At 46.2% G+C, this 27,848-nt stretch overlaps 1 protein-coding gene across 1 annotated transcript; it reads right to left on the reverse strand.

The window, feature by feature from the left end:
* Positions 1-1,881: 1,881 nt before the first annotated feature.
* LOC146173852 (SIN3-HDAC complex-associated factor) lies at positions 1,882-27,773 on the reverse strand. The gene is made up of 5 exons (XM_084583829.1): positions 27,619-27,773; positions 11,569-11,828; positions 10,389-10,542; positions 9,134-9,455; positions 1,882-7,517 (listed from the first exon to the last, which is right to left on the reverse strand). The coding sequence occupies exons 2-5, from the start codon at positions 11,800-11,802 to the stop codon at positions 7,124-7,126; spliced, it is 1,104 nt and encodes a 367-aa protein (XP_084439955.1). The 5' UTR covers positions 11,803-11,828; positions 27,619-27,773; the 3' UTR covers positions 1,882-7,123.
* Between the last annotated feature and the right edge of the window lie 75 nt (positions 27,774-27,848).

Raw genomic sequence — 27,848 nt, forward strand, 5'->3', positions numbered from 1 at the left:
GGCACACCAGCCGATACTAGACTGCTCTTTACTGCCGATCAAATATGGCGCTCACACTACCGCCCAAGCAATTCGCTCTCGTGCTTCTTGCTTTTCATATCTGTCAAGCGTCAGGTGCCAACCTTCAATTATGTGTATTATATTGGTATAAACTGCTTGCCTGGCACAGAGGCAAGTAAAGAAATGACAACACTTTCGACTTGAGATGCATGTTTATTACTACCGCTTGAGGTATGACTACGATGAAGGGGAACGAAAAAGGTCTGTGAACACTCGCTACACGCGCGCTCACATCGAGACAGCAATGGTTATCGCATCCATGGCCTGTGTACACGAGAAAACACCGATAAAGCACGCACACGGTATGATCGAGCACATGGAACTCGAGAAAATGCAGTGCGGTGCGCGAGTCACGTCGGTAGGAGGCGCCGTGGTCTGCGTGACGTCGTACAGTCTCCGCGTAGCAGTGTCACCTCTCGCACATTTTTTCTTCACATGCCAAGCAATTTACGCCATTCACAGCTGCGATCTACGCATTTCGTTGCATGCCTTGGTTCATACGGCACTGTAAAAAATGTCAGTGCCCGTGAAGCAAGGTATGCACTAACTCTCCCCCCCCCCCCCATGCTTAGCCTAAATAAGAACTATAGAGAAACAATAAGCAACGGACTTTGTTTCATATTTATGAATGTATCAAATTCCCCTTTCAAGCACTGAGAATTCTGCGATTCAGGTTGTGCTACGGCTTTAAAGCAACTCAAATATTATCTACCTTTTACACGACAGATGGCACTGCTGTGAGACTGCTCATATTAGACGTTCACGCTTACATTAGCAAATAGAAACACACGAAGAAAGTGCAAGGTGGATAGTTTCTTTTCCTCAAACACACAATCACAGAAATTTTCGAGCTGGGGTGCAAAACAGCGAAATTACACACAAGTAAAACATACACATACAGGCATAGTGCAAAGACACGAAACAAGTTCAGGGTGTAGGACACACGAGACAATGACGCGGAGGCCATGACACAAGCACTGCGTGCAGTTGTGTCGCGGCCATGTACGCCACTATTTAATCACCGGGTTATCGCCATGCCCGCCACCTTATGTCAGGTGGGCAAATTACATCTTGGGAACGGTGGTGGTGTATACACTGAAAAACTGTACAAAACAGCCAAAAATCAGAAGAGGTGCTGGCACGCGTAAGAGCCTTGTTCAAAAGCATCGGCCTGCGCAGCTTGAGCTGAAACATGCAGGCGGAGAAAATCACATTCCATTTTGCGTCGTGTCAATATAATGCATTATTTTTCTTGCCCGCAGGGTCGGGCGCTGTGTAAAGGGCAAGCAAGCATAACACAAGATAGGTTAGAATGAAAAACAAAACATAAATTGTTTACCTCCTTCAAGAGGTGTCCAATACATTACAAGCTCACAGTAACAGACAGTAACAGACAGTAGAAGGGCGCAACAAACAAGCAGGGCAGGCAAGCCATTCTTTGTCTAGTAGTGCAATGAGGGAAAAAAGATCGTAACACTGTTATTGCATTTCCATTCCTTTCACTTTGAATCGTCTCGATGACACTGACCGACGACAGGAAGTGGTAAAAATGTCATGCAAAAAAAGTTGGTCGGCCTGAAAAACACCTCCATCATAAATAAGTGAAATGTTTCTGATGTTTATCCACAATGCAAGTGGCCTAAATATGCATCACACCACTCGTCCAGCAAACAAGCAAAAAAAAAAGAAAAACGCCCATCCATTTAAACAGACACCATTCAGTGAACAGCTACAAGAATACATGACAAACACATTGCACTCTGGAATCAAAAAATGATAAACATAAAGTTATCAAGCAGGAACAAAAAAACAAAAGGTGAATAAAAAAAAAAAGCTGCACCTGACAACAAGCTGCTTTTTCAATGCCCTTAAGTACCACATGAGGTTCTGCGGTCATGACACGCCATGTTCAAAATGTCATGTCTGCTATCTACAATAGGAACAAAGTGAAAGCAAAAAGCTCAGGGGAAATAAAAAAAAAGGGTATTGGGCTCTCATATACATGTGTACATAGAATGACAGGGATAGGTGTAACAACTACCTGAATCCGCAGTGCACTGTTCTGAAGCAACATGCAACTTGGCTGCAAGATGGCGCTCTGAGCAATGAAACATCCCATGTCCTTCAAGCCTGGCACTCGCAAAATGCATCAGAACATGTGCAGCTTGATTTTCAAAACCTACGGCAACGATGGACGCTTCTAATGGACAAAAATTTTGCAAGCCATAACGGTGCCAAATGGTTACGTGACCATGAGCTATCAAAGCAAAACAGCTAGTAGATGACACAATTTCAGACTTTGCGAATCTGTTCAGCATTATGCAAAAAATGCAAAGCGCTCAGAACAAAAGCACACTCTCATGGAGCCAGCTTGCACGTTGCTCTAAGACTGCATTACAATACAGGAAGCCGCGGGGCCACTCAGCAAAGGAGGCGCAAATGTCACTACGCTACCCACTGCTACGCATCTCACAAATTAAAATTACTACCCTCTGCCACTTTGTACCAAAGAAGCTTATTGCTGCTTCAGTAACAAGCGATAAGAGTAAACCTGTCAACAATTCTATTCTTTCCAATTTGTTCATTACTCATCATTTCAGCCTCTATTTGACTGGTTTCAATTTATTCGCTTGCTCTCTTTACGTCGTCAGATTTCCAGAGGCGCACTTAAAATTTAGATCAATTTGGGCTATCCAGGCGAGCAGTGGCATGTCCTTGTATGAATTGCAACAGCCTTTGATCTGATGAACAGTTCAGCAAAAGCTGAGCAATAGATTAACGCAGATTAGTGCTGCAAAGATGCGTGCGTTTCTAGCGCTGTGGCATTGCGCCTGCTACGATTCGAACACTGTCAAAAGGCTAAGCGGAAATTCTCGCAGGGATGATGCAATTCTGGGACGGGGCAAACACACACACACAAGGACAAAACTGCACAACGGCAAGGGATGCAGAGCAGAAGGATGCAACATGGAAGGACTAACCGACAAGTGGGACAATCACACACTTTTACAGCAAGTTGCTACAAAAGAGAAAAACTTTTCGAACAACATCCAAGCTCCCAAACACACGCAACCACGACTTACTTTCAGCCGAATGGCAAGAACAAGCGCGGTATAACGTGGGCTCTGGAGTTTTTTTTTTTTTTCCTGTTTAGAAAAAAGTGGCAGTGACTTCCCGACAACTAGCTCACAACAACATTCTCTCTTTCCACTCTACTCCTTTCTTTCAAGCTACCCAGCGTCCTTCCAAACGTAGCGAGAAATGCTTGATGCCCACCTACCTCTCAAAATTGCACACCAATGACGCTAGTACGATTGCATAACATTATGAAAGCAATTTAGGACTGCATCGAGAATTTAATGTAAGGTCATATCATAAGTTTCATAATGCTAAATTTGTGCTCTGCAAGCAACACTGCAAATGATAAAAAAAAAAAAGAACACCGAAGTGTGCATGACACACCATGGCAAATGTTAGGAAGTTTACTGCTAAAAGTAGGAGCATGCAGCTATCAGAAAAAAAAAAAAAAAAAAAAAAAACCCAGTCCACAATTTTATTTTTCACCGTCTACTTATTATCCAAACCATTGTAGTGGAAACGAGGCCACAGGCATAGTCCAGGAGTAGCCACCTGAGTCAAGGCTACAACTTAATGAGTTTCACTTGTTGAGGCAGTCAGGTAGACATCAAGACTTCTCTTGAGAAAGCTCGCTCGTTTACCACCACAACACCAACGACTCACAGTGGGGGGATCATGTTGATTTCAACAACCGCGGGGAAATGCGAACACTCTCTGGTTTGAAACAGAGCACAACAACAGCCAAGAATAAAACAGCACACGGCATCCGCTATATGTGAGAGCCGAACCACAACACACACTCCTCAAACTGTGGGAGCAACAACCCAAACAATCGAGGATCTTTCTGGGAAACCTCGCAACGAGAGCCACATCGTAAGACAATCCAATGGGATTTCGCCGCCGATGCGGTCACAAAGTGTTGTACTCAGTGGCGGCGACAGAACAACCAAGGCATTTTACGCAGGTACGACAAATTTAATCACAGAAAGCAAGCTCTGCAAGCTGTTTTTCTAACATCGATTGCCCTTCTGAGGGCTTCAGTGCATTTTAGTTTCCAGCCACAGCCAATTCATGAAAAAGAGAGGAACATAAATCTTTAACTTTTTGATTTTACTCAATGCCTGGCACACTTTTCTGCAATGGTATTGTTACAGCACTCCATAAGCATAATTTAAACCGGGTCAACCCAGCAAAGATAAAGCTCAAGCTAATGAACACAGGTTGGCTACCCACTCTCAAGAACAAAAAAAGATTGCTTCATAAAACGAACAAACTTAAGGCAAAGGAAAAAGGTTTACAATTTCGCAGACACTTCACTGCACCAGCAGAAGTTAGAAGAAACTCTTATCAAATACGATGAAACTCCCCGAATGTTTGCGCCGTTAGTGCCGATAAAGGCGTTAGGCAAATACAAAACAAGCATTTTTGCAATCTTTAGGATCCCCATCACACAATCCCTCGCTTCATACAAAAAGACCCTAAAGCTTCCGCACAGAGACCAGTACCCACACGTCAAACTCAGTCTTAGTCCAGCCAGCAACCCAGTTCAGTTCATTCGTAATCATCTCAATAGTCCACCATGCCTGCTGTGAGCAATGTCGGTGTTTAATTCAACCCCTCATCTACTTGCAACGTCTCAACGAGACAAGTTTTGTCCACACCGCCGCCACCTGGTGGTGGTGGTGCGCTTCGACTTTCCTTCTGACTAGAGTACAAAAATGGAAAAAGGTTGTGTGTTTGTGGTGTCACCTTTGTGGAGACTCCCTGAGGCCCTCCAACTCGCCTCCCCAATCAGACGTGGTGCGACCAATTCTGCATAACCGTTCTCTGCCGAGAGACCTGATGCCTGCCGACACGGAGTACTTCACTTGAGCCAGACTGCAAACTTCGACCCGAGTGCAAAGGGGGTCGCGTGTATCGAGCAGCCACCAAGGCACCGGGATTAAGAGAGCAGCTTGTACGATGTTGTGGATTGTGGGAAGACAGGACTATGTGTCAGTGCCCAGTCGGACTTCACAGTGAGACAGCTTGTGTGATGCAATGCTCACTAGGTGTCCTCACTTACACCGTGACAGACTGGAGCGCCGATGTCAATGAGCGTGATGTAGAGAAAGCTTGCATATTCCGCCACAGCCATCTTCCACGCAGAGCTGTGTGACGAGAGGCAGAACTCGGTGGCAATTCTCGTTGACGCGATGAAACGTAACTGTCATGCCTCTCCCACCCTTCTTCTAATTTGCTAACCCGTACCCACATTTTTTTTTTTTTTCACTTCGTTTCACGAGGGACGACGACCACGCTGTTGTTTAGGACAAGTATCGGGACGTCAAGGCTTAAACTATCCCTGCAACACACTTCATCGCCTCCTGCCGGAATCGTGCATATTTTGTGGTGAGCGTGGCTGCCAACAGCCGAAAGATGGCAAATACTGCATCGGAGTAACATGGGTCACAGATATGAAGGGTCCTTAATTACAAGAACCAAACCCCAGAGGCGGCAAGGCAAATACCGTGCCACGCACTGCAGAACCCCCCACAAGAGAATGCACTTGGCGAAGAAGTGATGCTTTGTCTCTCACCACTATGAATGATACATAACCTGTTCATCAAAAGAATGAGGCGGCAAAAGTGAGGTAATTTCCACAATACTGGCCACTAGGCCTTCGCCGATATGCTGCTGTGATTACAAATAGTGCATCTGAAAACTATCCTTTCTTTTTCCGCTCGTCAAAAACACTGGAAGTTATACTTTTGACGTACATAAGCGGTGCATAGAAAAAAATAAAAATAAAAGAAACACAACCAGCTGCAAAAAGATTGCCAACAGCCACAATTCATTGTATGGGTATTATTACTTTGTATAAAACAGAGACAGCTGGAAAAATTTCCCCCAACAAAAAAGATGGTTCATATGTTATGCGAAGTTTGGAATGTACGCTATCAAAACTGCAGTCAGTGGGGAACAAAAAAAGTTCATCGATGTGCCTCGTAAAATTGGTCCGAGTCAAAGCAATGAAATGCTCACAAATCTACGCCTGTAACAAAACTGCAAACTGCAAGTTCTTGAAGCACATGAGATGTTGAAAACGAGAACCTGATGAAGTGAGGCTGCGGTTGCGATGAAGTTTTTGGCCCTGCGCATATTTCTCACACAAATGCGCAGAACAGCACACATCACTAGAAATAATCTGGGAGAACTTATAGAAATAACAACTGATAACACCGCACACAGAACAAGAATTGAGACAAAGCATAACACGGCATAACAATGACACCTGCAGTTCATGCTGAGTGCGGCGTAACCAAAGACAAAAAGAACAGAAAAAAACAAATAAAAAGAGCAGTTGAAGTCCCATGAAAAATGCATCATTACATGCAGCAAAATAGTTTTGGCATACGTAAGCATGCAGAAAGAAAAAAAAAAAGAAGAACCACACACATTAACATGAAAACAAATCATAGAAATAGAACCACACTTGAAAAAAGAAAAGAAAAAAAAAAAAAAAAACAAAACAAAGAAAAAAAAACAAGAAAAACAGCACCAAGCAAACAAAAGTGAGAAAACAAGGCTTAAGCCACATGCAAAACTTAACAGTGATGGACAGAAGTGGCAGCATATGGAAAACAGATGATACGTTTGTCGCATTCTTCACCCAAAAGCTTTAGAAGCTTTCACTAACCAAATGTGAGAGCAGAAAACTTAACTAGGCGTTTGTCACAACAATGGAATAAGTTAAGGGCAAATAAATTAGAGTCAAGGTGCAGGCTGCGATAACAAGTCAGAAGGGGGGCGGGTATGGTATATGGGGACTGGTGGGAGGGGAGAAATATATGCGGTCGGCGAGATTACAGAATGAATGTGGATCTAACAGGTAGAGAAACAAATTAAAAAAAGAAATGAAAGGACGGGAATAAATAAAAGACACTGGAGAGAAACGGGAAAACGCAACAAGAATTTGCGGGACAACCTAGGAGGTAAGCCAACGTTAATCGCTGGCACCGCCGTCTAAAGAGGCAGAGCCTCGCGACAGGTTCTCTGGACTGCTTGGATTGCAGTCCGACATCTCGGGTGTGGGGAAAAGAAGCGCAGCGGAAGTGCCCATGTCGTCGGTCGGCGATGCCTCTGGCGTCAGCACCGTTGCCGCAGCGGATGACGATGACAATGGGTCGACGGAGGGCGAGGGCGACACGTTCGCTGGCGTAGAAGAAGATGAAATGTCGCTGTCCGCGAGGCGAGTGCCGCTTTCGGCGGCGGCTTCGGTGGAAGGCTTGGCTGCGTTGAGTCGTCGCCGTCTGCACCGGCAAGGCCGCAGGAGCTTGGGGTAGATGAGGACTTCCCCATGGGGGCCCTTGAAGATGATGCCACAACACACTTTCTCCCTGCAAGACAACAAGGGACCACGTGTGAACAAAAATGTGCTCCACTGCTATGCCTAACTCATAAAAATTTGCACAGACACTTAAACTCTGCCGGGTGTGATGCAACATCGGTAATGGCTTTCATTTGCGAAGTCTCCTCACGGATCCCAGTTCGTATACATGGACATTTTGCTACTCGTCTAATTACTAATCCCTCAATCTGTTCCTCTCATAACATCTCACACATGCTCTTTATCATACAGTCAAATGCGAGATGCCACCCGACACAGATATGATGCCCCACTTAACTTAAGCCGTACGAATTAGCATGCATGACCAAAGGGTTAGCGTGTCTGACTCACGATGCAAGAGTCCTGGAAGGCTAATTCTGATGTCATCCTCTAATATGAAAGGAGAGACCCAAGTTGGCAGCTCCTGCCAAATCAGTCACGTCTTGCGGTCGCGTGATATCAGGCAACCCTACGTCCTATGAGCGCCTGCCCATGCCAGCCATGCGCATAATTTTTCGCTAACAAAGCCGATGATGAGAATAGCGTCAATGCTGACGCCATATTTTCTACAGGCTAGCTACAGGGGTGGAGCATCCATAAATGTGTCATTCTGCCAAATAGCAGTTTAGCAGTCACAGAGTGCGTGGAATGTAACTCTGCAATACATTCACACTAGCACTGGGGCAGCTGACACCATCTATGGAAACTCTTGCAACTAGACAGCAAATTGATTGTAGTCATAAAAATGGGTTTTACATTGACATTCAACACAAAGTTGTCAGTTGTGCATCAATATGCCTCAAACAATAAACATCAACAATATACTCTGTTTTAGGAGAAAGCCATGAAGGAAAAAATTGTGGGGCTTTAAGCATGGCTTGAACTTAGCGATAGAGGAAAAGCTGTGAATGTTGCAGTGATAGCCTTTTTAACAGCCGCATTTCAATCCATGGTTTTTTTTCATGATTTTTATTTAAATTAGGTTTTGGGAAAAGGAAGGAGCCTTATATTTTTGTGTGGACACCATGGAATTATGGACTCCTATGCCTAACTAGGTCAAGATCATACTTTCATATTTTTTTTTTCTTGCATATTGTATCTTAGTCTACAAGAAAGGAAAGGCACAGCATCTGTCTATGACCTTCAAGATTACATTGCACAACCCAAGGCTGCCTCTCAGTTTAATAATAATAATTGGTTCACAGGAAGGGAAAGGTGCAGTATTTATTTATTTTCCATACCCTCAATCCCCTAGGCACTATAGAGGGTAGTGGGGTTACATAAATCATAACATAACAAAAAGCGGCAGTTTTAGTATCTGTCACATTTGTTTTCTAGACACCTGAAACCCACCATAAGGGAAGGAAGGTGGGAGTGAAAGTGGATAGTGAGAAAGAGGAGCTGTAGTAGAGGGGTTAAGAGCAGCCACCAGTGGTCGAGATCGAACCCGGGTACTCTGGCACAGTAGTCAGGCCTCTTAACCATTGCACCACCGTGGCAAAGTTAGGTTTTACAGAAAAAAAGGTGCAGTATACATTTGTGGTGAAAAAAAAAAAAACCAACTGGCACTTCCTGGGTTGGTAGGCTTTCCCCCACGCGCACAACACCATGCCAAAAAGCACTCACTTTCTCCAAAAGCTCATGTCGAGGAACGATGAGATCTTGAAAGGCGTGGCCAGCTTGCCCCGCCTGCTTGCAGATGAGTCCACCATGTAGTCGTCCCCCCGGCGGCCACTCCCGGCGCCCCGCTGCTTCCGCTTCTTCTTCTTCTTCTTGGACGGCCGCGCTTTGATTGTGCGGCAGCTCCGGCGACGGTCTTCGTCATCATACTCCTCCTCGTCCTCGTCGAGGATGCCCGAGTCCTCGGATGAGTTGCTGGGTGTTGGACTCGCTGCTCGGCTCTCCGGTGGAGATGGCATCGACGATTCGCTCAGGCTCTCGTCACCGACTGTCGAGGCAACACGGAAAACAGGCGTCCAAGGTATTCTCAACAAGTGTCAATTGTGGAAACTGATGACACACAACAGGACAGTAGGGGGCAAAATGCTGGCTCTTAACAAAGTTTCTGTCTGTTTCACAAAAGAATGCGGCGCAAGGGACGAGGACAAAAGATAAATACGGCAGGCTCAGGTGCTGTCGTGCGTGTATCTCTTTCGTTCTCGTCCTTCGCGCCATATTCTTTTGTGAATCATGAACCAACTAGCCTAAACAAGAATAATCCTTGAATACATTTCAGTCTGTGTTTGTCTCCGTCTCCCATTGGAACAAACTCATAGCAGTATTAGCAGTAGATAAAGCACAACACTTGGGTGCTGAATATGTCAATGGCCTGTTTGATGAGCAGACAATCTTTTTCTTCACCCCAAGCACTGACATGTACGTAACCAGTATCAATGTGTATAACGAGACCTCATTTCCTCTTTACATGCTAATTTTATTTTATGTACATGTCTCTGCTAAAAATATCTTCGTATTTGAATTGAACCTACTCCTCCTGTAATGTTTCAAACCTGAGAGTAATAAATAAATGGAAGAACATCAGATATCTTAATCTCAGTCTGCCTTCATCAATGCCACATAAAATACCGGTCCACAATGTACTGAAAAAATTAACAATGCAGCCCATCAGCATGATCCGCAACACAATAAAACACTGAGCACAAGTGGCTATAAAAATTAAAAATACCACTTATTTGTGCTCGTTTACAAGCGTGGTGATGGTGCAAAAAGTACAAAAATGATCCAATAATTTTTCCCTTTCTTTAACTGCTTCAAAGCAGTTCAATGTCAAGTACGATAGTTGATATCCCCTTTCTTGGGGCAGAGGTTGATGCAATAAGAGGTCGACTTTTTGCTGGAAGAAGGGGTGCTGCCAACTCACTGGTGATGTCGTCCGAGAGGGCGCCACCGCTTAGGTCGAGCTTGCATCGTTTCTCAGCGGTTAGCCGGTGGTGCTTCTTCAGCGGCCGCTTTGGCGGTTTCACCTTGCCCTTGTTCACCGACTTCGTCCCGGGCCCTGCCCTCGCGTCAACAACCTGCCGCAACAGACCAACCTCAGTCATCACACGGGCAGAACACCGACCACAAAGGAAAAAGTGCACTAAGTAGCCAGGAAATGGCAGCAAGCTAGCCTGATTTTCTCCCTCTCACTCAGCATTCTGAGGCAAACTTGAAAACAAACATGAAGGAAACATGAAATGTTCAGACTGCCTTTCTAACATTCTTTCATTCGTTGCCAGCTCGTGCTTCATTGGTAAGCAAACAGTATTTTGCAAAACTTGAGTGCACTCTACTGCAATCACAAACTGCCTCTTACACCGAAAAACAGCTTGAAGAAAAGTGTGCATGGAGAAATGAAGTCAGAGAATTAGCAGGTCAACGAAGCAAACATTTAGTAAAGCATAACATGAAGTTCAGCTTTCCCATAAACAACCGAAAAGTCAATTGAAACAAATTCTTTTTCCTTCTCTCAAGCCCTACCATACAGTTGCATCGGATACTTACATTCAAAACTAAAAGCGCTCCTAGCCGTTCATTTACTTTTTTTCTCACTTCTGCCATTCTCTGTTTACAAAGAGTGCACATCCTCACGATGATTTCAAAGATGCAATGCCATCAGTAAGCACTGCAAACATTACTAAACTTAATGCTCCTGCCTACACTCCAAAGATATATAACGAGTTTCTGATGCCTGCGCATAGAATTTTATCAAAAGTGCACAGAGACCAAAGTTATATAACGAGTTTCTGACGCCTGCGCGTAGATTTTTATCAAAAGTGCACAGAGACCTTACTGCCGTTTTCTGCCTGCAGAGAGGTGCATATTTTCCAATCTTTTTATTTAGCTCAGTGGGCGGTGACTTTTACTACCAAGGGTACCAAAACGTTATTACTCTCATGCTTTTAAGAGTAAAATGGTCTTGCATTCGTAAAAATTTGCGAGTTTCTGCTGAACAAAATGCTGACTGTCAGCTGAAGAGAACTGAACTCTAGTAATGAGAATTCTTGACGGGGCAAATCGAGAGCCGACCCGAGAGAGGAGACTGGTGGTGAAGAACTCACATGATGCCAGTCTCTGGTGGTACCGGGTGGGAGCTTCTTCCAGCGCTTGACCAAGAGCACACAGGCGTTACAGATCTCGCCAGAGCGGCGATCCTCAGCCACAATGCGGAAGCAGCGCGCAAACTCGGCCTCATACTTTTTGGAGTCGGTAAAGCGCGATGAGGACGACTTGGCTCGGCAAATGCAGCAGCCGAGCGCTGACCGGTAGATCTTGGGCTTGTGGAAGCTAAACATGGCCGCCAGGTCACCAACTCCTCCAACTGCACACAACAATGTGATCACCCGTTTAAAAGAGCTCCTACTGCAGTCCAAATCACATATTTCATTGGTGGGCAAGACATACTGAATTAGTACAATTAAGACAAAAAGAGCTTTTCTAGATGGGCTAGTTGGTGACTGACATGTTCAAACATCGTTGCACTTAAGAAAAAACGACGCAGAAAACAATACGAGACACAGGTCCTGTGTCTCGTATCGTTCTCTCTTTTCTTAAGTGGTTTTTCTTAAGCGCAACAATTTTCGAACAAAAAGAGCATTTGGTAACAAGCAGCATGAAAACCATTACGATATTTACAAACAAAGCAAGTTTTTCCCCTAAAGCTACACTGCTGTAGTCCGACACGGCATAAGTTTGCAGTGCAGCTCTACCAAAGCATTCACGACTATCGCACAGAATCTCTTCACAGAAATAAAGTAGTGTGTGGTTCAACCTCTTATTATAAGAAAAAGCAGCTAATCATAAGCTGGAATAAGTGCAAGAATGTCGATACTTCTGATTTGCACAATAAAGTAAATACTTAAGGCTGAGGTCTTGCAATTAATTGCTGGGGCTCTCTCACTTAAAGCAGAAAAGCAACTTCTCATTTGAAAAAGCAATGTATTTACTTTTGACAAAGTCAGATCAAATAAAGCACACACAGCAAAGATTTTTTCACACTGCGTTGCTTAAGAGAAGTTTTATGAAAAATCTTTTGCACCAAAATACAGGCTGCTTCTGCAGCATTTAGCTGATATGCTATCCTCAGTATATACTGAGCAGTGTTTCATTCCAGTGGATAGTTATTTAGAACTGGTGCTTAAAGAATTAAAAAATAATTAAAATTGCATTTATCCGAGACTCAGTAGCTTCCAGTCCAATTGAAAAAATGCAAACATATTCCCCACATTTGTAGATCATGTGCATTTTAGGTGTGCAAGATTTTTTGAAGCCGCACTTAGGAGTTTTCGAATTTTCATTGTTCAGAGTTGATCATCTCCACAAAGAACTTAGAGGTCACCGCAGAAACTGCACTGGGAGAATGCAGGCTTAATGCTGCTGTAGTGTTTTTATTAACTACCTATCTCTAATTATGTATAACTAATTAGGCTATACTTATCTCATCCCTAATTGGCTTTACCATTAAGTGTTATGACTAGTATAAATACTTCACTCATCATACTTTTATTATCATTAATTACTATTGACCAATGACTTGATACGGCATCACCAGATGATGACGTCACACCTGGCGATACATTTTGATGGCAGATTTTGTAGCCACGTTTTGTAGACACAATGTTGCCTACCAAGGCTTTCACCTTTAAAGTGTGACCCATGGAGATCTGGGAAATTGGTACCCTGACCTCTGGAATTATAGACAGACACATGCCTCAGCAATCATTACTTTGTCTAGAAAGGTTGGTGACTAGCGGAGAAAAATTTGAACGGAAGAGTGCACTATGATGTGCTACTCAAGATCAGCTAAGTGTACAGCTACGAACTGCCCACCCCAGCTTGCCTCCCACTGCATCTGTGCCGGGAACTTGAGAATGTATCTATCACTGAGGGCCAAAAATGTTAAATCAACCAGATCATTGAAGCAAGTTTTCCTTCAAGTCTTTGATTCCACACAAATAGGAGATAGTGCAGTTGAAGCAACCTTAAGGTGACTGCTTCACGTCCAAGTGGAAGAAGTATGGCAGTGTTGTCTTGCAGCAGAATTTCCCAACAATGTGAAAAATAAATGACAGCACATTTATAGTGCCTTTTCTTTTTTTTTAAAGGAAAAAAGCAATCATGCATGACAATGTAGTCCAGCTTGGTCACTACACAAGTGATCACATTTATACAGCCTTCCTCTACATCACAAGATAAGTGGGAGGCTTAGCGCGGAACAAACAAGGACAAGAGAGGCACACAGGACGAGCGCTCGTCCTGTGTGCCTCTCTTGTCCTTGTTTGTTCCGCGCTAAGCCTCCCACTTATCATGTATTACCAACTAGCCCAGAACTCTACTTTACTCTGCATCACAGTTGTTGGAGTCTGCTGGTGACTGTTCCCAAAAGAAGGTGGCTAGAAAGGAAGATGCCAGGGCAAAGGAGGAACTACATGCAGCCTGAGCCAAGCCAAATGATCTTATGTATTCAAAACACGCAATCAAGCAAAGGATCCTTTGCAATCAAGCAAAGGATCAAGCAGGGTTTCGGAAACGGTACTCTACTATCGATCATATCCATACCATCAATCAGGTGATAGAAAAATGTGCGGAATATAACCAGCCCTTATACATAGCATTCATTGATTACGAAAAAGCATTTGACTCAGTTGAAACCTCGGCGGTGATGCAGGCATTGCGAAATCAGGGGGTAGACGAGCCGTACGTGAAAGTGCTGGAAGATATATATAGTGGCTGCACAGCAACCATAGTTCTGCATAAAGAAAGTAACAAAATTCCCATAAAGAAAGGTGTTAGGCAAGGAGACACAATCTCCCCAGTACTATTCACAGCTTGTTTAGAGGAAGTATTCAGAGACTTGGAATGGGAACAGTTAGGGATAAGGCTAGATGGAGAATACCTCAGTAATCTGCGATTTGCTGATGACATTGCCTTGCTAAGCAACTCGGGAGATGAACTGCAAATAATGATTGATGACCTAGACAGGAAAAGTAGAAAGGTAGGCTTGAAAATCAATATGCAGAAGACTAAGATAATGTTCAACAGCCTCGGGAAGGAACAGGAGTTTACATTAGGAAGCAAAATACTGGAAGTAGTAGGCGAATATATCTACTTAGGACAGGTAGTAACCGCAGATCCGGACCATGAAAAGGAAATAACAAGAAGAATAAGATTGGGATGGAGCGCATTTGGCAAGCACTCGCAGATTATGACTAGCAGCTTACCGGTATCGCTCAAGAGGAAAGTATACAACAGTTGCATCTTGCCTGTACTCACCTATGGGGCTGAAACGTGGAGGCTAACCAAGAGAGTTCTAATTAAGTTGAGGACAACCCAGAGGGCTATGGAACGAAAAATGGTAGGGGTAACATTAAGAGATAGAAAGCGTGTAGAGTGGGTCAGAGAAATAACTCAAGTTAACGACATTCTAGTGGAAATTAAGAAGAAGAAATGGACATGGGCAGGACATGTAGTGCGAAGAGAGGATAACCGATGGTCGCTGAGGGTAACAAACTGGATTCCAAGGGAAGGAAAGCGTAGCAGGGGGCGGCAGAAAGTTAGGTGGGCGGATGAGATTAAGAAGTTCGCAGGGGTCAAGTGGATGCAGCTAGCACAGAACCGGGTTAAGTGGAGAGATATGGGAGAGGCCTTCGCCCTGCAGTGGGTATAATCAGGCTGATGATGATGATGATGATGATGATTCAAAACACGTGCATGAAAGAGCAGGTCGAGTGGAAAGAATAGAAGATGGTGGTGCATCAACATGGCAGATTACCCGACGAAAAAGCAACGAAGCTAATGACACAAATTGAAAGCGCCAGACAGCCAAGACGCAGAGCAGACACAATGTGCTTCTGCTTGAGCACTCGTGGTGTCTGTCGTCTTGCAGTTTGTTGCTAGGCTCCGTTAAACCACACAACAAACTTTCAACAAGCCTGTCTCGAAGAGCTAAAATGGCAAAAACATCTGCATTTAGAGCCTCAAATCTAAACCAAGCAGAGGAGGTCGCCATCACTGTCGTGGCAGCAGACCTACAATCCTAATGCCACTCAGACTCTCGAAGGAATTGTGAATGCTACTTGGGTGGGGAAATATCTCCGCTAGCCAACAAAATGACCAGGATCCCACACCTAAAACGTATAATCTGGACTTAATGCCATCAGGGCCTCCGAGAAAATGAAGCTGCAGATGCAACGGCCTGCACACTCATTCCCCAGTAACCTCCTCGTTTCCCTGAGTGGCCTAACCCCTAATCGGTTTAGTACAATCTGAGAATACCACTGCAAGAAGTTCCAGGTGTATCCTTCTCAGACAAAAGGCCTATCCAAAACAGAAGCATGCATCCTACGACACTTCGAAACAGATCCGAAAATCGATGGGAGTGCCACATCGTGGTTATGTGGCAGATGTAAACCATATGATGTGGGCCTGCCAACAAAATCCCAAACTATCCCCTATTCCCCATCTCAGTTGAGAGTACTGGAAGGCAATCCTGCTCAGCAGATCCTGACTAGAGGTAGAGCAGCAGCTTTGATCAATGATGTTTAGGAATAAGGATGACACAAGTTTAGTGCTGCCCATGGAGAGCACCCTCTTTCGTTACTGAATAAATGTTTTCAGCATCCCCACATCAGCACTGTCACATATGGCTCTTAACAAATATTGCGGGAGACAATGGAGCTAGTGATCTTCAAAAAAAGGTTTGGTACTTAATAGATGAAGACATAAAACAGAGTAAAAAAAAAAAAAAGAGAAACAGGAGAAGCATACACGCATTCCTCCGCCCATACCCATGTTTGGCGAGCAGAGTACACATGAACGAAGCCCAACCAGTGATGTAATTCACACACTCGCTACAATGCGGCCACTGGATATAAATGCATTCTTCAAGGCTTGTCACTAGCCCCAGCCTCGACACAGTTTTCTTGAAAGTCAAAGCTACAACCCTGCCCACCCCTTCCCTCCATCTCCAAGGTGAATTCTCACGGGCGCGCAGTCATGCAATGGAAGGGCAAGGGGCACAGAAGCAGTAGTGCTGGGGGCAGCTGGGGACGAGCAGCGTTTCAGGCGATCAAGCGAGCGCGAACCAAGAGGAGCGGGCGGGGAGAGGAGCAGGGTTCACGGCGGCGCATCGGCATACTGACCCGCGATCCGTCGCGCTGCTACCGTCGAAACGCTCGCCGCCCGCCGACCTCCTCGGACACCTCGCCGCGCTCTCCGATGCCCCGCCGCCGAGCCGCTCTGGTGGTGGCGCGATCATTGACGAGCGCGGAGCGCCTATGCCCCGGCGTGTTCTGGAAAGAGGACGCCCTCCCGGTGCTGTCGTCTCCTGGTACACCGCAACCACGACCGATCGTCCCCTGACGCCCCACGAACGTCGGCAAGAATCCGTCGCCGGCCCAGGGAAAACCAGCGGTTCGACGACGCAGCAGCAGCAGCAGCAGTGGCGTCGCTAGCAACGAGGAACGCCGGAGCTCGCCTAGCACGCACTGCGGCCCTAACGATTTTCGTCGCCCGAGCTGCTGCAAGCAGCACTGCGCAGTGCGCTCCACCCTCCTCTCACGTCGAGGGAAGTGCGGGAGAAGAGCCCCTCCCGCTCCGCAACCTTCACGGCCCGGGAGAACGACGCAGTGTGCGTTTTTCACTCGTCTTCGCCGCGTTTTCCGAACAGGGCGAAACCCGCCTCTCCCGTCCTCGGGAAGTCCCGAGCGAACGCTGCGTATTTCCCTTGCCGCAGCCTTTGATCTCCTCCTCCTTCCCTTACCCGGGAAAAGCAATCGATTTTTCTCCCGAGCCGCGAAGAGCGCTGCAGCGGTGGCACTGCGATCGCACAGCTTTGGTCCCGTTGCGCAGGGCTCTTTAGGACTGGTCTCTCCCGAGTTCTCCCTTTTTCTTTTTTTCTTGCGGGAGAGGGGAAAACTCTACTTCTCTGCCGTTTCCCCTTTCGCGGACACCAACTTGAACCCACCGCCGCCGGCAAATGTCGAAAAAGAAAAAAAAAGTGAATTGAAAGAACACGACACACACGTCGTATCGCGGCACACGCGCGAAACCCGACTTTCTCAACGTCCGCCGGGCGATTTCGCGGCGTCTATTTCCTTTTTTTTCCCTCGAGCCGTCTAGACGACAGACAGCGCGCATGACGAAACGAAGAACTGCGCTCCCACGTCGTCGATTCGGGGCAACAGTTATCGCCGGGGAGTGTGAAAAAGGCAGCGGCAGACGACTCGGAAAAGGAGAGGAAGCGCTATCGGCGGTTGTCGCGATCGAGGCGAGTATTCATAGTTGATCCGTCTTTCATACGTCGCCTCGTCCCTCCTTATGCCCTTCTCGCTCTGGCTATGCGCAGCGGACAAAAAAGCGTGCATGGCGACACGTGGTCGCTAAGCACAGGCGCGCTCCGCGGGCGCCCACGCGCAAACACACACTTATGAGCCCAAGTCTCAATGCGGAAACAGTGGCATTCCACCCCACCCCGTAGGTGGTGGTTACGATGCAATGAAAGGAGGCTGCACCAATAAAACATTCGGGCCAGGCCGGCTACTTGTACGGCTTGACGCCTACAGCCTTCATTTTAACAGTTAATTCCGTGGACACGGGAAAGTAGCGAGGGCAAAGGGCGCTCTCTTTCGCTGCCATCATGCTGTTGTTGGAAAATGTGCACAATAAGTAACAACCTACCCCAACCTCCTTTTTGTTAGTCGGCAAACCTTAAGGTCAGTCGTGAAACGTCCACTGCGTATAAACACAGCGGATGCCGGTTCACCCACTGTAATTGCTAATTTCTTAGCATTCGCGCGATATTTCAAAACGGGGCAAAGCAAAAGTTTAATTATTAATAACACAAGTCACGGCAATAGTGTGGATAAATTTTAACGCGACCGTGTTAAACGACCAGAACAGAGAACTTTAAGCGTCCAGTTCTTATCAGGGCAGCGGAAAGCCTGCTGTTTAAAGTGGACGATTCCGCAGTGGTTTTGTTAGAAACACACAAGGAAGTGTACGCATAGACGACTTTTAATGCCGTGGTTAACCTAAAAACATTAATCGTCACCGCTTCATCCAAATATTAGAGGGGGTTCAACATGCTGAGCCGAATGCGGAGCGAAAGTCTAGTACACTGTAGCGAAAGCGGCTGCGAAGCAGGGAGGCGAAATAGGCATCCGCGCGCGTGTGTGTGTCAGTGCATGCTTTTAAGATACCCATGTGCTTGAAATAACTCCTTTGTAGGCAGAATTAACTTCCATGGCCTGCGCATACGATGACGGCAGACGCTTTCTTGCTCCACTCTGTCAGCTCTCCGCGTCGGCGCGTGCATCTGCTGGGGATGCCGCTACCCTCCATCTCTCGTAGCAAGCGCAGTAGCGGCTTGTGCCACGCACGGCGACCTTGGGTTTACACGGCGCAGTGAAGCTTTAGCTCCAAAAATTCACAACAGAGTGGCGCCATGTAGTGACACAGCTAAAAGCCCGTAACCGACGAAGCGAAGGCGGCATTTTACTGAAGGGCGCACTCAAGAAGGCGCAATAAGCATGCATGAAAGGAAAATCACTGTGCCCATCAGTCAAATTTTGCCGACATGTGGTCACGTGGGCTACTACAACGATAATGACAGCGTTTCACCACGAGAGTAGTGCGGTTTGCTTTATGGCATTTTTATTGCCAAATTACATTCATGAATTCTCGGTTTTGGGTATTATAGTGTTCTATCTGTACTTTCCTTTTCACTTCCACCATGATCGCGTGATATATTTTGGTCAGTGTCTTAGCACAGTACGGCAGGCCACGACTGTAGAGGCTTTCCTTTCTTTGAATCCTAAGCTCACTCAGGACTGTCGCTCAGTCGGTCACCGCAGCATCAAGAAGAAAAAAAAAATTTGGGAGGGGACGTTCTAGCTTCAAGAGTAAATGCAATAGCGCCTTTAATACCATCTTTTTCATTCCGCGACTTGATCAAATCCAGGCTCCGGCGGTTTCTTTTCGATGGAAACGAAAAACTAGGTGTCCGTGTGCTGTGCAATGTCAGTGCATGCTAACGAACCCCAGGTGGTCGAAATTACTCGAGCCCTCCACTAGGGTGCCTCTCATAGCCTGAGTCACTTTCGGATGGTAAACCCGCAAACAAAACCAAAATCACCCAGTATTCCTGCACGCAGCAGAATATTCAGCCTCAATTCAGTCAAGCAGTTTCTCTCGTAGCCCGCTCCGTTCTGCTTCTCAGGCATTGCCCCGACTCAAATGCTACTAGCTAGACCAACTCAATCCTTAATCCCCCCCCGAGAAACGCGACAGCCCGTGGACGTGATCACGTTATAGCAGGAGATATACATGAAATGTATACTGCGTCTGCTAGGTTGCAGAGTCGTACATTTGCGTACTCGTTTTGACAGCTGCCGCCGCCAGTGTTGGAACTGGCACTGCACTCGCGTGACCACCGAACAGCTGCCAAAACGAGTACGCAAATGTACGACTCTGCAACCTAGCAGACGCAGTATACATTTCATGTATATCTATAACCTGATCACGTCCAATTTCGAAGCCTTGGCTGCTGTAGGCCTACTGCACTTGATCAGAAAGTGACGACGAATATGCGACCTATTGCACGATCGTTATGTCGGCCGGATGCATTGGTTACGAGAGAATTAACGTCGTAAGCCACGAGTATTGATTGATTTATTGATTTATATGAAGGGAAAGGCGCGGTAACTGTCACTTTTTTCTGTGGACACCTCAACCGCGCAGTGAGGGAAGGGAGGAAGGTGGGAGAGAAAGGGAAGAGAGAGAAAGAGGAGTCGTAGGGCTACGGAGTAATTTCGACCACCTGGGGATCTTTAACGTGCGCTGACATCGCACAGCACACGACGCCTCTTCGTTTCGCCTCCATCCAAATGCAGCCGCCGAGGTCGGGTTCGAACCCGGGTACTCCGGCACAGTAGTCGGGCGTCTTACCACTGCACCACCCCGGGTGGCTGCCACGAGTATAGCAGACGTGCTACGCACAAGTACGGGGAAAGTGAGAGAGCGGCGCCGAGTCAATGAACGCAAGATCTGACGCAACGTAACAAACGAGCGCGTTTGCGTCTCCTTCGAATGCAGCAACTATAATAGGTACTTTTAGTTTAGCGCTACTGCTTACCGACATCACGAGCGTCAGTACGCATGCGCAGATCACCCCGATGGCGACAGATGGCGCCACGTTCCCGTCAAATTTCAGCGGACGGCGCACGTGGGAACCATTCAGCGCGTGCTGTGCTCACTGCGCGGTAGCGGTAGACGGCCGCGGTAAGCAGCAAAACTAAAACTAAAAGTCTCTAATAACCGCGTCATGTACAGGCGAAAAGGCCCATTCTGCGGTCGGGTGCCTTAGGCCTAGACTGTTTTCCAACGATGAAATGGACGAATCTTTCGAATAAAAGACACGCACGTGCACCAATACTTCATCCACAAGTTATTTTTTTTTTTTCAAAGTCCACGAATATGACGACGAATATGAGTTGTACTAAGTTGTGGCAAAAACAATCCCTGAATGAAAATTTCTGAACTAGAAAAGGTACAGAGAAGAGCTGCCCGTTTCATACTTAACATATTTACCAGAACTTCCATTGCAGACTTTTTAAAGAGAGCGAATGTTCCTCCCTTGGTGGAAAGAAATCGTTACTTACGACTGAAGATTTTATATCAACTAATTAATGGCCATTACAAGACTGGCATAACTAAAATCATACCTTTCTCTTCTGCATACACTACTCGCCAAAGGTATAACTTTACTATGACCCCGTTTTCCTCGCATAACAACACTTTCAAATATTCATTCTTCCCCCACACAAAAGTCGAATGGAATCAACTGAAAAACAGCACCGTCTCTGCCCCAACATTAACTATGTTTCTCTCAAGTTTAGAATAACGCTTTTTTGCTACTTTGATTCTTTAATGTAACCTTGTGAGTGATAATTTAGTCTTTTTTTTTTTGGGTGGGGTGGGGGGGTTACAGGCTCGGTACATATTTGTTGATGACTTGAGCCCAGCTGCGCCTTGTGTATTATTCTGCTTTCTATTGTATAACCAGTGCTTAGTGCATTTTCTTTAAGTACATGCCACTGTTTTGTTTTAACTGTGCTTGTACCACCCCGCTAAAATCGTGTGGTGATTGAAGTATATATAAATAAATTAATTAAATAAAGTAATAAATAAAATGCAAGAAAAAAACTCCAGGGGTGCAATTCAGTCTGCTTAGATGCAGTAATGCAAAAACATTTCTCTTAGTATCACTACCACTCCTTTATTTCAACAAAAGATGTACCGTCTGGGCCTTTTTAATGGGTCAAATGAAGGAGCGGCGCAGATGGAACTTCAAGAAGACGACATACCACCGTATGTCGTCTCATTGTACAGTGTGAAAATGTTTTGCCGTTGGAAATTTATGAAAGAATTTGCTGCAGTGCGAGAATGTGTTAGTTTTACACGAGGCGTGACCAGCTGTGGCGATATAGCTCTCGCACATTGACCAAGGACGCTGATCTGCTCAGATGGTGGTTCGATCCCTGGTTTTGCATTACCTTAAAAGGCTGGTAACGACTGTGTCAGCAGCCTGCCACATGAAACTGAAGCAACATTTCTTAGAGAACAGTGATTGCATTCTACGTCATGAACCCAATGTATTAAAGTATCAAACCCCTCTAACAAAGATCAGTTCAAAGTGCTGATCTTGCCTTGCTTGCTCCTTCGGTTGGTTCGTCATCTTATTCCTACTGCAATTTTTCTAAATAATGGATCGGAGCCATCTGGCCCAATTAAATTACAATGTCATTGTAATTACAGCACTCTCTCCATGGTATGAACCTGATTGATACAAATTCCAGGATGATATAAGTTAGCAAAACACCACAGCTGGACTGCACTGCGCAGTGTGCAGGATATTCAATGTTCGAACACTCTCTTGCGTCACAAAGGATGCGCAGGCGGCAATCACAGCTCGCACAACACCGAAGCTGCAACTGCAGGTTGCGTGATACGCACACGAAGCAGTAAGCGGCCGGCATGTCGCTGATGCCACGACCGTCAGTAGCGCATGTGATGAGCTGTGGCCGCATAGAAGTGATTAAATCTCATGAGCTCATAAAGCGACCCACTTGAATGAATTCCCATGCTTCAGAATAGGGTTTTTCTTCTGGATTATGCGAATTTTGTTGCAAAAGCAACACTACACTAGAGAGCCCCGGAGAGCCCCATCTGCGCATGCGCGAGGAGCGAGTGACGTCACACGGAGCATAGCTGGAGAGCCGCGTCGGAGCCGCTGCTGACTCCTCCGCTGTGTGGGTGACTAGAGATGCTACCGCTGCCGCGCCAGCTGCGCATGTGCCAGGAGGGAGTGACGTCACATGGTGTGCAGCTGGAGTGGGGCAACCGCCGACTCCTCCACGTTTCTTAAGAGGATAATGGCGAAAGCCTATCCTTCCTCTCCTATCATTTGCTTCTCATCGTTTTCCTTTTATCGGCCTTCGTTGCAATGCTACATACAATTATAATTGGTTTACAGGAAAGGAAAGACGCAGTATCTGTCACACTTCCTCTGGCAAGTGTGTTTGGATGGTACACCACCCCTTCTGCTGCGTGGCGTTCCTTGCACGCGTTCAAGTCTCCTCCGGAATGCTGAAGGCGCCTCAGACTGCAGCGCTCCATTTGGCCCCAGCGGCTGTCATGCTCGGAGGGCCACCCCTCTCTATGGAAAGCACGCCGCGTTCATCCCACTTCTCCTTCTAGCCACCCTACCATAGTGGAGGGCTACGGAGTTATTTCGACCACCTGCGGATCTTTAACATGCACAGACATCGCACAGCCTACAGACGCCTCTCCATTCTGCCTCCATCAAAATGCAGCCGCCGGCGGTCGGGTATGAACCCGGGTACTCTGCCTAGAATGCCGGCGAAACTTTGATGCGTTCAACGGAACGCTGATTGAGTTCGATGCAACGCTCGGTTGCCTGCAGCTAAAACTTTCACTCCACATTCGGTTCAGCAGCGTTGAAACCGTCAAAAATTTTTTCTCATGACCTGTCGAGGTTTGTGTCCCTGAGGTTCTATTGCAATTTAGTACAACACATTAGTGAACTAATTTTTGTGCAAACTGGACTTGCAGACATCGATACACTAGGCACAAAAAGTATTATGAAAAGTTAACAGGGGCCAAATAAAGACTACACCCAGCAGCTTGTGAGATCTGCGTGCCTCTCCTGTTCGCTGGGTTCTTGGCCTGCAATTTCAATAAGCTTTAAAGCCCAGAATCACACCTGTCAATCCCAAAATGCCACAGCTACCATGAAAACTCCGCTGATTCTATATTGGCGGTCAAAGGGCATGTCATTATGCTTCTACAATATAATATTAAGCTTTCTTCAGATTTCTTGTTATTTATAAATTTTGGGGATAAAACAAGTCAAGGTGAGTAAAATATATCCATTTTTGGACAGTTTCACTGGCATTAAAGCAAATTTTCACAAACCAGTAGGGGCGCTTCTGAACCCCACTGAGCCTTAATGCTCATTTCTATTTTGGATCATTTTTTTGCCGTGCTGAGTTTTTTCCAAGGGAGTCCTCCAGAGCCTCATCTTGGCAAGAATAGCCAAGAAAGTTATTTGGAAAGAGAAACTTCCGCAGCATAAACCAAGTTTTCTATGCAAAATACAAGCAAGGAGCAAAGCATGCATGATGCCCCATGAACCTTCATGATTTGGAGGCAACGGCCTATGGACTGCTGTTATAGACATTTAGGCCAGCAACTCCAGGCTTTGTTCTTGCCAGGCGGTCTGGTGAAGTGCCTTTGGAGTAGGATGCAGAACAGCGGTGCGTGACAGAACCAACTCCGCAGTAGCGCTGCCCTAAAACATTGGTTCAGGTTGGCATCACGAGGTCTGCCATGTGTGATGCCCCTGATTGCTATAGTAATGAAAAAAAAAGGGTGCATCCTGCCAAACCGCATCACGAGGTCTGCCATGTGTGATGCCCCTGATTGCTATAGTAATGAAAAAAAAAAAAAGGGTGCATCCTGCCAAATCGCTTCTACAACGCTTTAGAAGGAGCGCGTCGAGAAGCAGAGTTCCACAGCTTCTCAGGAATTAAGGAAACAAAGGAGGGAAAAGAAAGGCTCTGGAGAGGATTTCAAGAATGCAAGAAATCGCGCAAATTCTGCTGGTGCCTTTGCAGCCATTCGAGCGAATGCAGAAACATAAAAAGATTTTTTTTTTTTTTTTTAAACATCGTTGAAACTTCAAGGCACCTTTTCATAGAAACTATTCCTCCGGTTGCGCTCAGATTTCATAAGAGTAAAAGTCTTGGCAGTAGTCTAGATCTAAGAATGCTTTAATGGATACGTGTCATTTTTGTGTAAAAAAAAATCTAAGTTAAAAGTTCTCTGACAATTATGCGCACTTTGCGTGCGACATTTATTGGCAATCCTGTGATTTGTAACTGAGAAAACCTGCCTTTCATTTTATAACAGGCTCAAATTTTGCCACTCAAGTATTAAGAAGGTAAAAAAGATTGCATTAAAAAAAATTACATGGCATAATGTGGGACAGGGTGCCTAAGTGCTTAAAGGGTTTGCCAAAATGGTAACAGTTAATACTTTATTCTTCTCCAGAAATTCTTCAATCTTGTTTTGAGCCAACGGTGTCAGGACACAGCAGCGATTTTCAGCATCATAAAGGAGGAGGCAGCCATGCTGGGCACTGGCTTTCAGTGCAAGCAGGCAAGCAGTGCAGACGGAGTCGGTGAATAACTAAATTATTGCATTCTAGGATTTAGACGTCATAATGGCGGAGGATAAGTCAAGACAAAGGAATATGGAGAAGAGAAATCTGGCATTAGGCTTGCATGTGATATTTTCTTACAAAGCACAAGATATGACACACTATATCAATAATGCATGATATGTCCTGCTAATTAAGGCTAAATGCTTTTCATTTCAGGTGATAAGCAAAGATTGGAAGGCCAACATACCACATGTAGCATATGATTTCTGCGAAATAAATATTTTGCTCCTAGAATCAGAAACGATACTTATGATAGAGATGGTTTAGAGTTTTGAGATGGTTTGTAGTCAGACAGGAGCTTATGAACTCAATGTGCCCCCCCCCCCCACCTTTTGACAACAGCTACTCAAGTTTATGTATGATCAAGTCGGCAATGTACAGTTTCTCGATTACAGATGAAAAATAGTAGCAATGTTTGAAAAAGAATAATCCATTAGTTACAAAAAGAGCACTGCTCACAGGAAAAGGCATGGCACACATGCCAAGGAACACCTCAGCGTGCTTCCAATCGGCGCGGCTCATGACTAGTGAGGTTGCGTGTTCGTTAAGATACAATGGAAGGTCACATCTGGCTTTCCCAAACTGAAAACTCAGAGGTGCTTTCATTTACAAAGCTACGCGATTTCAGTTGCACCAAATTTGAATTGATAATAAAAACATGTTGATGTGATAGGGTCTAGATAAGGGCGTACTGCAGAACAATGATTTTCCCAACAAGTTTTTTTTGGGACACGTCCTACTGTCTGCTAACAACAGTGCCGACAGAAATCTGAGCATGTCTAGCAAACACTTCACTATCCTGATGCCAAATATGCTTTATTGGACATGTCTGGATTGTTTGCTTCATTACATAGAGGTTGTGCTTCATGAGAACCTTTATAAAAATCTCGGCCTCCCAAACCATTAAGAATCGGGAAATGTGCAGTGGACTTGGACAATAAACATGTAGCATAGTGGTGGATTAAATTAACTACAATAATGGTAGAAACAACTAAACGTGTTCATAACATATAGCCACCAGCAATGAGGGGATGACTTTCAGTGTGCTAAGCAACTGTGGCACTGGTCACAAAGCAGCCAGTCTAGCAACTTCAAATTGTCATGGGACGACGCATTGCGCAATGAACGAGTAGCACATGAAGGCGGGTGAAAATGAACAGTTCCTCACAGGTTAACAGGCACAATGCCTAATCACGCAGGCACAGGCACTGCGTGTGTCGGTGAAGGCAGCGAGAAAAAAAAATTATTAGGGCATTGCAAAACGCCTTCACGTCGATGTCACGAAGCGATAAGTGGTGTAATAAACAAAGGAAAAATGTAAAATCATTTCGAATCGCATCAGCTGCCCCACATCGTGCGAACAAATACATCACATCCGGACTCGACCTCAGCAATTGCACCACAGCGACTCGTAACCCGCATTCGAAATGATCGACATGTCGCGGAGTTAGGCGTCGCAACGGAGAACGCAGTAGAGGCGCCGAAGTACAAAGTACACGTCGCCGCCGCGACAGGCGTGTGCAGTGGAGTCCGATGACTGGGCACGAAACGTGTTTTACGGACTAGCTAGCCAGCTCGCTCAGCGCAGAGAGCGGGATCAGCGAAAGCAGTCGGGCCAGCGAAACGAGCACAGCAGCGCACGAATATGGGTCAGAGGCTCCTACGCCGCACCGAGCCTACCGACGCGCAAAGAGAAAAAAGTTGGCCGGACCAACCGCTGCTGTTGCCGCGGCGGCGTGCGCTTCGGCGAACAGCCAGTCTTTCGCACATGCCGCGGCTCGTGGCGATCGGCGCGACGGTGACAACGGGAAAGATGTTGGCGCAAGACAAAGAGACAGAAAAGACGAAATGCGCAATCCCTGAAAAGATGGGCCATCGGAAGAGCGCTGACGGCGAAAAATCGATCCATGCGCAGGGGAGCGGTCAATGCCCTCCGCACTGCACGCTACAGCGGCCCTTCGCGACTGCGTTGGCCCGGGCTGTGCGGCCGCTATGAAACGCGTGACAGTGCTTGACACGGGTCCGAACCGGCGTGCGGTCAACCCGCGCTCATCATAAACAGCGACAAAGACGACTCGAAGGCTGTAGGAAGCCGCTAACCGGACGACTGCGCCGCGGAAATAGCGCGAATGAATGGTGTAAGGCTTAGGCACAAACCCGATGCGGCGCCTTTTTAGGCACTTTACGCGCCTTGTCAGCGCCCGATGACACTTCGCGTAAAGCCGCGGCACACTGGCACCGCGATCTAAAGCAGTTGCGACGATGTCGGGGCCGATGTTAGCGAGATAAGATGCATTACAATACTCACTCGCTTCGCTTTGCAGGCAGGGTTGGCTCGCTACCGACGCTCAGCATAAACAGTCGAGTCGAGCAGAAGCCTATCCAAGCCGCAGTTTCGCACATGCCGACGTCCTCCTTTTAGGTGTGACCTTTGATAAATTTACTCAATATGCCCGATCGCCAAAATAACCTGCATGTCTAACATCACCTTTGAACAAGACATGCCCGCGGACTTGTTCCACGCTTCTAGAGGCCCAC

The sequence above is a fragment of the Amblyomma maculatum genome, chromosome 11, assembly GCF_055883805.1.
Source record: "Amblyomma maculatum isolate TAMU_Amacu chromosome 11, ASM5588380v1, whole genome shotgun sequence".
Lineage (NCBI taxonomy): Eukaryota > Metazoa > Arthropoda > Arachnida > Ixodida > Ixodidae > Amblyomma > Amblyomma maculatum.

Coding starts and splice junctions, on each gene's coding strand:
- LOC146173852 (XM_084583829.1), bottom strand. CDS start 11,802: ATGTTTAGCTTCCACAAGCCCAAGATCTACCGGTCAGCGCTCGGCTGC. Junction 9,456..10,388: donor CCTCTCGGACGACATCACCA/GTGAGTTGGCAG, acceptor TTGCCTCGACAG/TCGGTGACGAGAGCCTGAGC. Junction 7,518..9,133: donor GACATGAGCTTTTGGAGAAA/GTGAGTGCTTTT, acceptor GTTGTCTTGCAG/GGAGAAAGTGTGTTGTGGCA.